Consider the following 13,969-nt stretch of genomic DNA (forward strand, 5'->3'; position numbering starts at 1 on the left):
TTAGATCACTGCAGCTTGCCCTTGAAAGGGACTGTGAGACCCCAGAGTCTCTCTTTCTCTCTCAGCACTCCGTTCAAGATCTGACCCTTTTACTTTTACATTTGCACCTGCAATGATAAGCTTTCCTCACCAGAAGCCAAACTAAAGCTGCCACCCAATCTTGGGCTTGTACCTCCAAACCTGCAAGCTAAATAAACCTTATCTACTTAAAATGTTAATTGCCTCAGACATTTCATTGTGGTAAATACACATGAATTCTGTGGTATCAATTTTAAAATTCTTACCATTGTTCAATCTTGTATAACAAAATAATACTGGTGTTTTTAATAGTCTGTTTAATAAAGACTCCATTAATCTGTGAATTCTCCCTACCAAAATTCATCCCTTGAAACTGCTCTCTTTAAAACATGTCTCTGATGATATCAGTTGTCTCCTGTATAAATCTTTTAAAGGTTTTAATTTTTTTATTCAATTTATTGTTGAAAATCATATTTTCAAAAAGGCTACTAAATTCCTCCACATTCTTCTGCTCTGATACAGGTAGCTAGTTGTCATGTGGACAAAACCACCTAATTTTTACACATGTAATACTCTTCTCTGTCTTTTCTCTAGCTGCCAAAATATACTATTCAGTCTTCAAATTATAACTCGAGTGCTAGCTACTCCCTAAAGCCTTCTGTTATTACCTCTTCTCTCAGTTAGAACCACTAATTCCTTCCTGTTGTCTTACTTCTTATTCTGTTAACTCTCACTTATCTCTGCTTCAGCCTGATAGGCATGGATTGAATAGTGTTTTTCACTGTACTGATGAACAACTTGATACAAGGATCTTGTGGTAACCAAATTATTAGCATAGAATAAATATCTTTATAATGCAATAAACATGTGTTTTTGGTAGTTAAATAATTGCTTCTGTCTGGAAAGCATAAAATATTCACCTTAAGGTCTCATTTGACAGCCTAAATAAATGAATAATTTTGTATATTCTGGATATTTTTTGCTTAAAGAAGAAAGTTTTTGCCAGATACCCAAAGACCTTTTAAAGACTGATTTAAAATCTGTTTTTATTTTTCCTTTGTAGTTGTAGATGGACAGCATGTCTTTATTTTATTTGTCTATTTTTATGTGGTGCTGAGGATCGAACCCAGTGTTTCACATGGGCAAGGCAAACTCTCTGCCACTGAGCTACAGCCTAGGCCCAAAACCTGTTTTTCTAAGACAAACCAAAGTGCTACTTCCCCTGAATTTAATCTTGTTTCCTTCCTTTTTAGCTATTACAATTTTCTTTTAAGTTTTTATTTCTATGCTTTTACTTGCCTGTAAACTAAGTCTCCCCTAGGAAGTGGACAACAAAATGAAATCTCAAAAATTAAGCTAGCAAAGAACGGATTTCCCTGAGGGGGTTTGTGAGTTTTAGGCCCACTCAGAAGCACTTGAGAATGGATTCTACATCCAAGACATTTGTAGATAAGACATGATCCATCTTCCCTGACAAATCTGTGTTCACAACCCTCTCTGAAATTGGAGTCTCAGTGCTGATCTAGGATGAATCATCTTTCAGGAGAACACAGAGTTTAGCCTGTTTTATTTTTTCTTCCCGATCCTTGTCCCCTACTACTTCCTTATAGTAACTGCACTTAAATATAAGCTACTTAACATTCTCCTGGACATCCCATAGCATACATTTAAATCAATATGAAGTACCTAGTATATGTTATATGTTAGTATGCCTAATTTTCTTATAGCAGGGAAAAATTGGAAAGTATTCTCAAACACTTGAAATTTGAGGGGAAAAATCTTAATGTTTCCTAATAATTAACATGCACCTTAAAAATCTAAACAAGTGTTATAAATCAATGAAAACTGATACATTTTAAAGTATAAGTGTTACCACTTCTAGGTGGAGACCCTTTATAGCTAACATTTATTGATCACACGTTGGCTACATTGGGTAAGGCTCCCACCCTCATTTCATTGATTCCCTGTGACCTGTAAGTTTTCTCTCTGCTTAAAAAGGAAAGAAAATAAGAAAAATATTAAGTGACTTGTTCAGAGTCACATATAGCATGTAACAGAGTTAGGATTTAAACTTAGACTTATTCAGCATTTATTATTTTAGTTTTAAGATTAACAGTCCTAAGTATAAGACTTAACTAAATACCAAATTAAAAGTAATTTTTTAAGTATAACCTTTGTGATTATTGATTATACCTCTATTATTTATTGATCTTGGGTAATTTATTTTTCCGTGACTCTGTTTTCCTTTATAAGAAAGGGGATTTTTAACATTAATGTAGAGATCAAATCTAATAATATTTATAACAATTCATTATATCTGTACAAAATACTTGTTCCTATATTAACTTCATTTTATGTTGTTGGTTATGAAAAACTTGACCTAGTTTTTAAATATCTATAAATTCTCAGTAAAATATTAAGAAAGACTACTGTAGTCGGAAAGGGCACAGGCATGATGAGCTTGCTGTATCCTCAGGCATTTTCTTCTTTGAGCCACAGTGATTTCAAAGTGGAATGTGCATTCCTCTATCTTCAGCTATAGGGCTGACCTTGAGGGAAGTCAAGATATTTAGTTAAAGTAATATGATGCTATAATCCTGTTTCCATTGAAATTTTACCAAATGGAACATTTGAACATACCTTATGAAACTTCTTAAGAATGATTAGTTTTTAAACTTAAACCTAAAACTGTTTTTTTTAAAGTATTGTAACCACCTAGTGTATGCTTTTTAAAGAAATCAGTAAATTTCTTTGTATTGCTGTATATGTGTGTGTGTATTTTTTGCCCTAAGCCCATATATTTTTGTTGATTATATCACATTATTTGATTATCTTACTGCTTATTATTATTTATGCCATTTAATATAGTTTAGAGTTACCATATACAGAAAAGTATAGCTGACTGATACATGAAACAGATTAAGAGAAATATTTCTCATAGGATTTAAAGTGTTTGCATTGGTGTTCCACCTGATCCATAGATTTAATTTGTCCAGGTCAGTATTTTAGTATTTTGAAAAAGTTGCCAGTATTTCAATTAAGAAGAGTTTGTAGATAGTCTGGAGGTTTTTTTTTTTTTTTTTTTTCCCTTCCTCTCCTTGTTCTGGAATTAATACCAGACTGGTAACAATGGGCTGTAGCTATGAAATAGAGGGTATAGCTTTTGAACTCTCCATCTTAATATCTCCTTCTTATTTTCTGTTGTTTCCCGTACTTTAAGGCCAACCTCAGTAGTTTTTTTTTTTTCCTCTTTGGTTAGCACTTTTGTGTTTCTTTTGGGGATCAGTACCTCATATTTATGGTAACTGCCCAGCTCTTCTGATTTTGTATACCCTGGAATAGGGACTATCCATGAGACTGGGATTATTTTGTGCATGATTTCATATGAACACATTTTATTCTACCTCATTTTTCTTAATTGCTCTTGTGGACTTTGTTGTTTGGATATTTCACAAGTTTATTTGACAGTTTTCCATTGTAAATAGGAGGATTGTTTTCCCTACTTTGCTATTACAAATAGTGCTATAATGAATGTCAGTGTACATGTAAGTGTCTTTGCTATCTATGTGATGTATCCAAAGGGTAAATTTCTGAAAAAGGAATTCCTTACTTTGAAGAGTGTGTGATTTTGAAATCTTTATAGCTGATGCCAAATTGTTCTTTAACTTGTGTTTCAACAAAACATTTGAGAATGTCTTTTTGTCCAGACAGCACCCTGTCTGTGCAGACTGGCCTTTTAGTGAAAAATGGAATTTTAGTTATGAGACTTTGAAAATCTTTTTTTAAGGTTCTTTTCTGTGAATGTTTTTTTATTTTTTATTTTTAAAAATTAGTATTTATAATTTTGATGCCTGGAAATTATTTAAAGATTCACTTTTCAGTGACAAACTTGTAAATTCCAGTGTTGTATTGGTTAAACCATTCTTTCCGTACTGACTTTAATTGCCCTTTTATTGTGTGCTTAATTTTGGTGTCGTCTCAATACTATTTCAGAAACTCATTTTTGTTCCATAGATCTATTTCAAATGATCTAAGTTTCCCATATTTTATGAACATAGTTCTTATGTACTAAGTAAAATTCTTATGAATATTCTATAGGATTATATAGGACTATGTAATGGAAAAGTAATGTAGTTTTAGGAACCCTGTGATTTAATTTTCTTAAGATGATACTTATTTGTTATACATGATTACAAGAATGTAATGGAGAAAGTATAAAGTAACCTCATCAGAAATAAAGTAAAATTGTCACTGATATTAAGGGAATATAACTTGTGTTATTTTTTGTGTGCTTATCTACAGGTAGATGGATGGAGAAAAAACTTGATAGTAAATGATATAGTAAAACATGAGTGAAATAAATGTGTGTTAAATTTAATTTTAAACAATGAAGATAAAGGAAATAAAAAATAGTTGAAATTCTTCTATAACTTTCTTTACCTAATATTTGTTATTTTCCAAATGCCCATCTAAAATTAATGAGATTAAAAGGTATGACAGACTTAAATTTTAGTCAGTATTAAGTGACTACTTTACAATTCTATCTCCCTTTCACTGCTGTTTTTTAAATTTTTTTCTAATTTGTTTTGTATGACAGCAGAATGCATTCCAGATTATATTACACATATAGAGCACAATTTTTTCTACTTTTTTAAATAATGTTTTTACTTTGTTAATTTGGTCCAGATTTTGTGATCACATTCACTTAGTTCTACAATTGGTTAGTCATAGTTCTATATTCAGAGAGTTAGTACTCAGCCATATTTCTATAATGTTTATTCCTGTATGTTCTGTTTTTAACCCTTTGATTGTCAAATTTTCCATGAAACAAGTTTATTTTTCTTAAATAATGATTCATTAGTCTTCTTGACTTAAAACCATTCTTTAAATTTGACTGTTTTAAAAATATCTTACATTTAGATTAGAATTTGTCTTTTATAACATTTTTACATTACAACTTTTCTTTTTTAGAATTATATGACCTTGGCTTTATCTTTTTGCTTTTAATGTGCTGTTTCCTTTTTCTACCTACTGTCTATGAAGATATTTCTTTAGGAGTTAATTTTTTTTAATATTTATTTTTTAGATACAATATTTTTATTTTACTTTTATGTAGTGCTGAGGATCGAACCCAGTGCCTCATGCATGCTAGGTGAGCGCTCTACCACTGAGCCACAACTCCAGCCCATAGGTGTTAAATTTTAATAGCTTAAATTGTGATATGTGTGATGTGTGTTTGCTTCCCAAACTTTTCTTGAAACATGGCATGCTTTTTTAAATATGAATATTTAACTCTTAAAGAAAAATCTTCAGTTTTGTATCTTCTATGTCCATTTATTTCCAGTTACCAGCTATCTCTACTTTAATTAATTCTATGTCATTTTGTCCTCTATTTACTTATTTTAATTTGCAATATTTGTTCATTTTACATTTATTATTATTGTTAATTCTAATTTGTTTATTATTTTCTAGTGACATATTTTGTTCTTGCACTCGTTTTCTTAGGTCTGTAGTGTCATTGAGCTTCTCATTCTGTTGATGGTAATATAGTCTCTTACCCGTGACTTTATTGAATTCATTTTTAATTGAAATATCTGTAGAAAGACTCTTTGTTCAGCTAAATGGGTGTTTTTTTTTTTTTATTAGTTCTCATACTTTGTGTGTTCCATCTATATCTCCATCTGGATTCATAGCATTTTTCATGGAGTCCATAGGTGGAGAAGGAGCTGCTCAGAAGCTTATTGGCATTGCCAAATTCATTCTGTGGTTTTGTTACCTTCATTTTTGACAGAGAGCACCTGCCACATGGTTTACTTCTACAGTTTCTTCCTAGTTTGCTTTTTGCTATATATAGGGGAAATTAATGAAAATGGGCATTTTTTTGATGTATCAATATTGAATATAGGAGGAAATGGGAGAAGGTGTAGAGAACCATATTCTTGGTCTTGTTTGGTAATCTTCAATTTTTTCTCATGGTTATTGGTTTTTGTAGTTTGATATGATATATGTTCTTTCTATGCTTAGGTGCTTTAGGGCAAGGTGAGGCAAACTACAGTCTGCAGGTCAAAAATGACCCACCTATTTTTGTAAATAAAGTGTTACTGGAACACAACCATGCCTGCTCATTAGTGAATTATCTGTGGCCTTCTTCATGTTTCAGAGAGATGGTTGAGTAGCTGTGACAGAGACCATATGGCTGGCAAAGCTTAAAATATTCACCCTCTGCCCTTTATAGGAAAGTTTATAAAACTCTGACATAGGGTAATTTTATTTTTCTTGCAGGATTTTGTTTAATTTACTTTCATTTTCTTAGAAGTTATGGGGGAGAGAGTAGGAATTCTCTTTGTTATAATATCTTGTCATAGAAATTGCTATTATGATGGTTTTTGAAAGATTCATATAATAATACAACCATTATATTTCTTATATCAAAATGTTTAAAATTAAAAAAAAATTAGTTGAATTTGTTTGATTTATTTTGACACAGCAGTTGTGATATCCTACGAGGCCATCATCTACCAATAAATTATTTATATTATTCCTTTTTAATCTTGTCTTTTGTTTCTGATATGACTAATGCAGTTACTTAATTATGGTTCATCTTTTTGGAAGACTATTTAATTTTTAACTTATTTTCTTTTGCACTTTTTTCAAAGGTATAAGAAGTTTAGCCAGATATTGAGTGACATTGGAGAGAATGAAGGCGGAATTGATAAGTTTTCAAGAGGCTATGAATCATTTGGCATCCACAGATGTGCTGATGGTGGCTTATACTGCAAAGAATGGGCCCCAGGAGCAGAAGGAGTTTTTCTTACAGGAGACTTTAGTAAGTATTTTGAAATCATTGAAGTCAGTAGAATTTTATTTCTCTATTCAAAACTTAGATATATATTTTATGTATAGAATATATGAAGATTCATAACTGCACTATTAGATAGTTATTTGTAATTATCAAATATTTACCTTTGTGTAGTAGAACTGCTTCTGCTATAATATGATACGTATATCCTGAAAAACTTTGTGTTGTAATAACACGTACCAGAAATAAAAAGGTTTATAAGAAAAATTATATTAGGGTTTTTGCTCCAAATTTACTCAAGTAAATTGACAAGTTTGACAAAAACCAATAGCAAGTGGGTGAAAATACTGGCATAAAGCCCCTCTAGCATTTGCACCTGAATTGTTGGCATCAGAGTTCTTGGATGGATACTCCTTAGCCTTATACCTTTTTTTTTTTTAATCTTTAGTAAAAGTAAACATTTAGTCTAGAGGGTAACCTTTATCACTCAAATATTTATAGTTTTCCTGTCTCCATAACACTATGGGAAATTTCTTTTCAGCATTGTCATCTGCACTGTAAATCTGACAAACTTAATGTTCTAGAAAGCACAACAGTTCAGGAAGCCAGACTTCCTGGGCTTAAAGCCTAGTGGGAGCTTAACTAACCATTCCTTTTATTAAAGAAAAACTAAAGCATTGTGTGTCTTATTGCCTCATCTACATTAACTCTTTTTTTTTTTTCTTACAATAATTGAACAAGAAGAAAAGTATTTTTTGGTTGTACTTTTTTTCAAGATTTACCTGGATTAGAAAATCTGTAAGACTTTTATGTTTGAATTTGTCCCAAACTTAAAGGGAAAGAAAATGAATGTTAATTAGCTCACAAATTACAATAGATTTTTTTAATTTGAAAATTTATATGAAGACTAATTAAAAATATATTAGGTGGTTTTTCTAATGATATTAATCTGTTTAAAAGCATTTAACTGTATTTATGTGACCTTGTACATTTCAGTTGATGAATTGAAACAGATAATTCTATAGAATTAACTCTAACTGTAACACTCATCATCTTTAAGAATTCTGTTTCTCACCTTGTTACCCAATATAAGGGAAGCTTAACTTTCAAATATGTATTTAAATTTGACTTATGGAACTGTTGTTTCTTTACCTTTTGGTAGGGATTTAAAAAGTAGCATAACTTTACTTGTGTTTTGGTATGGAAATTAAAAATATTGCCTTTTTACTGACCTCCTTCTCCAATATCCAAATAATCATATAAAACATACTTTCAAAAACTAGTAGCAAAAAATTATCTCATTTCTGCTAATATGACTTATATTTACCTTAGGAAGGAAATTTACCTAATTCATTTTTTAAGTCTAAGAGATTAACATTTTTAAAGATAATTTTCAGTAGGAAGTAAAGAATTTCTAGGCTTTAATTCTGAATTTTGGGAAATTTCACATAGTCAAAATATTGTTAGGATGTCTTTCTTAATCAGATTAGAAATTGATTTCCTATAGATGTATTTTTCTCAGGGCTTACTCATATTATTGCTGATTAAAATTTTATTGTTTTAGTATATTCTTTCCTTTTTGTCAACTGACCTGAGAACATTTAAGGCATAAGTGCTTAGAGTAGTCAAATATAAAGGATATTTAAGAAAAGATCTTTAAGAAAGAAACTGATATGGATTGGTGTTTAAAATAATTAAAAAAACAGATTTAGAGTTTGAAAACACAGTTCAGCTCTCTAAATACTTTTCTTCAAGTGTCTCAGTGGGGATAAAGGTGACCATATTTGTCATAACTGCCTAACTTTGTTGCTCTGGGTAACAGCTAGCTTGTGAATGTGAAATATAATGTTTACTGAAAAAGTTGAAAAAAATACTTTCGTTTACAAAGTTATTTTTTATATTAAGAATCACTATTTATTTCAAAAGCCTTGCAAAAATATTATAGTTTAGTCTGTTTTACCCAAACCAATCTGACTTTGCCATACACATTTTAAAAATTACTTGGAAAACACCTTCACATTAAATACAATATATTTGACAGCTTATGAAATAATCATTTCTTTCTTTTTCATTCATTTTTAAAGAGCCAGCCTTTTAAATGGCTAGCAGCTACTTCAGCAAACCAAAAGAATAATAATGTGCATATAATAACATGCATCAGAATTGGAATCTTACTACCCAAAAAAGTATTTCTGGGTGAACTACTTTAAAGGTTTGAGATGAATTTCTAAAACTTTGAATCATTTGCAATATAAGAAAGACTCATCCTTTAGAAAATTAAGTGTGATTTGAAATGGACTTGGACTTTTGGTACTAAACCGTGTTTATTGCAGGTTGTTAAATAAATGAAGAGAAGTAGCTGTTTACCAGTATCTAGATGATAATAAGAGAGAATGGTGGTAAACTACATATGTCAATATAAAATAATTGGGTTCCTGTTTGTTATAAATGAAACAGTTTCATTTAAAATTACTAAGTCTAGGAGCTAGGTACTTTTCACAGAACTTAAATGTCTATCGTCAGTAAATAGAACACATACACACACACACCACGATTTGTAAGCTTGCAGAGAAAAAAAACCATGCTTATTTTTGCAGAGTAGAAAAGATACCAAAAGGAATTTTTTACTTTTGGTTTTCTAGACCACATTTGTGTGTAACTTTTTTCCAGTTATATCATGGCCAAGAGGTTTACAGGGTCATAAAAGGCTTTATGTTTCTTAACTCCACATGTTCTGAAACAGTTTTACTTAAAGTGTGTTCTGTGGATCAGTGTAGGTTCATGAACTGGAATTTGTTTACAATTATGTCAGAAATTGGGAGTAAGCATTTGAAGAGTTTCATAGTGATTTGGCAGTTTTTTTATTTCTTTTGAACTAATAATGATACTAAAATTGGGTTTTGATTTTTGAGTCATTTTTTTCCTTTGGATTTTTGAAAAATTTTACCAATTTATAAGCATTGGTCTTGCACAGAGTTGAGTTTAAAAAGGTAATTGGTTCATCATAATAGATAGTTTGAAAAGTGCTGATTTGCAAATTTGTGAAAATCAGTGATCAGTTTTTTTTGGGGGGAGTGGGTATTGGGGATTGAACTCAGCTACCCTCAACCAAAAGCCTCATCCCAGCTCTATTTTGTATTTTATTTAGGGTCTCACTGAGTTTCTTAGCACGTCGATTTTGCTGAGGCTGGCTTTGAACTTGTGATCCTCCTGCCTCAGCCTCCTGAGCTGCTGAGATTACAGGTGTGCACCAGTGCACCTGGTTCAGTGATCATTTTTATTGGTTTATAAGTTCTTTATGATTATAAGGTATAGTTCTGATATCAACTGCTTTTTCATTCTCTTCCTTCACCTTATCTATGATGGCTGTGTTAATCAGTTTTCACTGTGGTGTGGCAAGTTACTAAAAGCTCCAACATTTTAAAGACTTGCAACAACAAATGCTTCTTTCTTGTTAATGTTAACTGCTATTGTCAGCTGTGGCTTTTTTCCATGTGTCAAATTCTTTGCAGAATTCAGGGTAATGGAGAAGCCCCATGATGTCATGAGAGAGAGAGAGAGAGAGAGAGAGAGAGAGAGAGAGAGAGAGAGAGAGAGAGAGAGAATATGAATGAAGGAAGGAGGAATCCTGTGATGGCTCTACAGACTTTAGCTTAGAAGTAGCAGATGTGATTTGCGTTGTTTTACAGAGGATGCTGAAAAATTATAGTCATATGTCTGTTGATGATGTGAATATGTTTCTGAGAGATGTGTCATTAGATGATCTCTTTGTTATGGCAAAATTATAGAATGTACTTATACAAATGGAGATGACTATAAAGTCACTAGGCTATATAATGTTAGGAGACCACTATTGTGTATGTGGCTTGTTACTGACTGAAATGTCACTATGCATCACATGACAGTATACAGTTCATGCAGTGCATGACAGTATTTGTCCGTAAAGGCAAATAATACATTTTTATAAACTTTCCAGATTTTTAAAAATATTCTAGATGCTTAGTGCCCCCCCCCCCCGCCCCCCCAAATGGCAAGGGAGTTTATTTAGGTAGGATAGCTCTCCATATTTATATTGATGAAGTTTCATGGAATTTCTATTGAGTTGTGGTTTCAAAGGAAACTGGAAAGGAATCTTTTACCAGGTAGTCTTTTTCAACTCCCTGTGGGGATGTCTGAATGCATTTTTGTCACATGCTTACCCTTCAGTTTGCTTATTTGGAGATTGTGCTGTTTCTTGAGAGCAACTTTCTAGGGGTGTTTTATTATTATTGATTTATTTTAATGTTTTGTTATGCATTATAGTTATATAAAATTGTAAGTTTTATTTTGACTTATTCATAAATGCAGATAATATAATTTACTCTGTTTCTATCCCTACTAATTTCTCTCTCCTTTCCTTTCCTGATACTTTTCCTTACTCTTGATGTTATTTATTTTGGCAAAGGGGTGCAGAGGTGGAAAGTCTTAGGGTTATTTACTAAACTAGTGCTGAGGCTGAGAAAAACTGTGATATATTTTTAATACTTCCTCTGGCTTTCTAATCTGATGTTCATTCTTTCACCAATTTTATTTATTAACTAGACTGAATGAATTAATTTCTGCTTGACAGTCTCAAACATTAACAACACAAAATGATTCCCATAGGTTTCTAAACATCAAGAGTAGTCTGTTGTCTAGTATATGAATACAGTTCTTCTACCAGTTGCATCATGTGCTTATACTGAGCCAGTACCCCCTTCCGATGAAGGCTGATTCTTTTCATTATAATTTTGCAACAACTGATAATGAATTATGAGTGTGACAACAAAGTTACTGAGTATTAGGCAAATGTTAGTAAGGACAACCTAGAACATTTTTTTTTTTTTCCAACAGATTCTATTGCTCTTTGGGACATGGGGCTCAGGAGCTCTTAAGAGTGATGGGTCCACTTCCTCTTCCCCATCACAGGCTTCTGTCTGTGCAGGATGGCACTGGCCCTTTGGATGGCCACCATGCTCAGGCTGGGAGCTACTTGTTCTCATGGATCTTGTGCCTGATGCTGCCAAGGGTGGCCTGCACATTCTTGTGGATGGTAGTTCACACAGGTTGTAGCTGGCTTTCGTTGGCTGGATCTCCACTCCCTAACCAATACAACACCTTTAAGTCACAGGTTCCATGCCCACAGTCTTATAGTTGCAGTGGTAGTAGAAGGAGTTGCACACCTTCAGGTTTTTGGGCTTGGTCATGTCTGTTTCTCTTGATCAGGAAATTGGTGCAGTTCTGCACTATCATCCACTGCAGGTGCATGGACAGGGTGAATGCTCTTTACACTGTGGTGACCAGAGATGGAAAGAGTGGAAGAAATGATTTTTAATTATGTATGCACAGTGAACTGAAATAAAGAGATGGGTCAAAATTCTTGTAAAGGACCCGAACTCAAAGTTAAGAATTTAGTCTTATATCAGAAGATGGGTGAATTTATATTTATTTGTTTTAAAACAAGATGTTTATCATTTTGTATGTGTATGCATGTGTGTATATAACTTAACATTCCCTGTTTTAACCAGTATTTTGTATATATTTATTGACTTTAGGCCCCTGTTGTGTGGGATCAGAGAACTTTGTTATAATGCCTAATGCCTATTTTTATAGAGAAGCATTCTTACTTTTGGGATTTTAGGAGATTTCTGTTAGAAAACCTTTATGCTAGAAGGAAGAGTTTGAACTTTGTGACATCAGTAAAAATTACTAGCTAGCTTCATATTGCTTTTTAAATAAATAACATGTTAAAATTTTGCTATATGGATAAAATGGTGGTTACTGTTAGCTTTTAGTTTTGTTATTTCAGTAGTTACTATATATAAATTTCTTTTTTAGCAAGTGTCTTGAAATTGCGATAATTTTACCCATTTAATGACTTTATTTACCATTTATTTGCAGAGATGCATTTTTCGTATCATCTGTTATCAAGTTAAATATCAAGTTAAATGTCTTCTTAGATCATTGATGTTTTATAATAGTCCCATGTGGCTAAGAATATGATTGATTATAACATATATTAACATTTTCTGTATCTTGATCATAGCTCAGCTATGTAAATTTAAATTGGATTGTTCTAAGAAGCTAAAACTTATGACAATATTTAAGGCAACTCAAATTTAAGTTGATATTTCCTAATGTCACAGCATATTAGAATATCATTTTGCATTGTGCAGAGGTTTATAGAAATGTCATAAATTTGTCAGCAGTGGGCAGCATTGCTTTTGTTGCCCATCCAGGAAGTTGTTCCAAGAAGGTCAGCTGGAATTCACTGGCCTTCAGGTGTCAAGATTTGAATCTATAGCTCTCTGCATATCTCAAATCCTTTCTCTGTTTTCCCTGTATTGGCTTGTATTCTTTGTATTTTTAATTCCTGCCCAGTTGTTTCTTTAAGAACATTTGGAGGCATTTAAAAACTTGTATACATCTTGGAGGATGGAGAAGAAACTTTAACTTCTTTATTATTTGTCAATTTCTCATGTGAATCTGTGAAAATATTAATTTTGACTATCAGAACCCGTCCTCTCATTATAGATTACTGAAACAATGACTCAGCTATTGTAATTGCTTGTAAATCAGTGGTAGAAGTACCTCAAATGTGTTATTTAAAGATTAGGAAACTGAAAATAATACCAGATTTTCTCAGCAAGAAGGTCCTTCAATACTGGTATCTTTGTACAGGAGGAAATCACTACCCAACAACTATGGAGAAAGACATAATTGAGTTTTAAGTCAAATCTTGAATCCTAAAATATACTCCCAATTTCTGTATTTGTTATTTTTTTTTGAATTTTAATATTTAAAAATTGAAATATATTCACATAACATAAAATTAACAATCTTAAAGTGTATATGTTTTAGTGATTTTTTAATATACTTGTGATGTTATGTTACCATTATCACTAATTCTAGATCACTTCCATCTCCCACCCCACACCTATTTACCTTTTCCTCCATTCTTTACCATCATTAATCTAATTTTTATTTCTATGATTTGCCTATTATTGACATTTTGTGTAAATGGGATCATACAACATGGAGTCTTTGAGTCTGCATTCTTCACTTACCATCATATTTTTAAAGTTCATCTGTTTTGTGGAAGGTAATACAACACTGTGCTTTTTTCCCCTTTTA

The 13,969-nt window shown here is 32.0% G+C and overlaps 1 protein-coding gene across 1 annotated transcript in view; it reads left to right on the forward strand.

Moving 5' to 3' along the window:
* GBE1 (1,4-alpha-glucan branching enzyme 1) overlaps positions 1 to 13,969 on the forward strand; it is a 252,721-nt gene that overhangs the window by 44,316 nt on the left and 194,436 nt on the right. Inside the window, exon 2 of the mRNA XM_081301178.1 lies at positions 6,675 to 6,844. Within this exon, the coding sequence (XP_081157304.1) occupies positions 6,675 to 6,844 (170 nt within the window). The remainder of the gene's footprint in view (positions 1 to 6,674; positions 6,845 to 13,969) is intronic.

This window comes from Spermophilus citellus (genome assembly GCF_964194105.1).
Source record: "Spermophilus citellus genome assembly, chromosome: 7".
Lineage (NCBI taxonomy): Eukaryota > Metazoa > Chordata > Mammalia > Rodentia > Sciuridae > Spermophilus > Spermophilus citellus.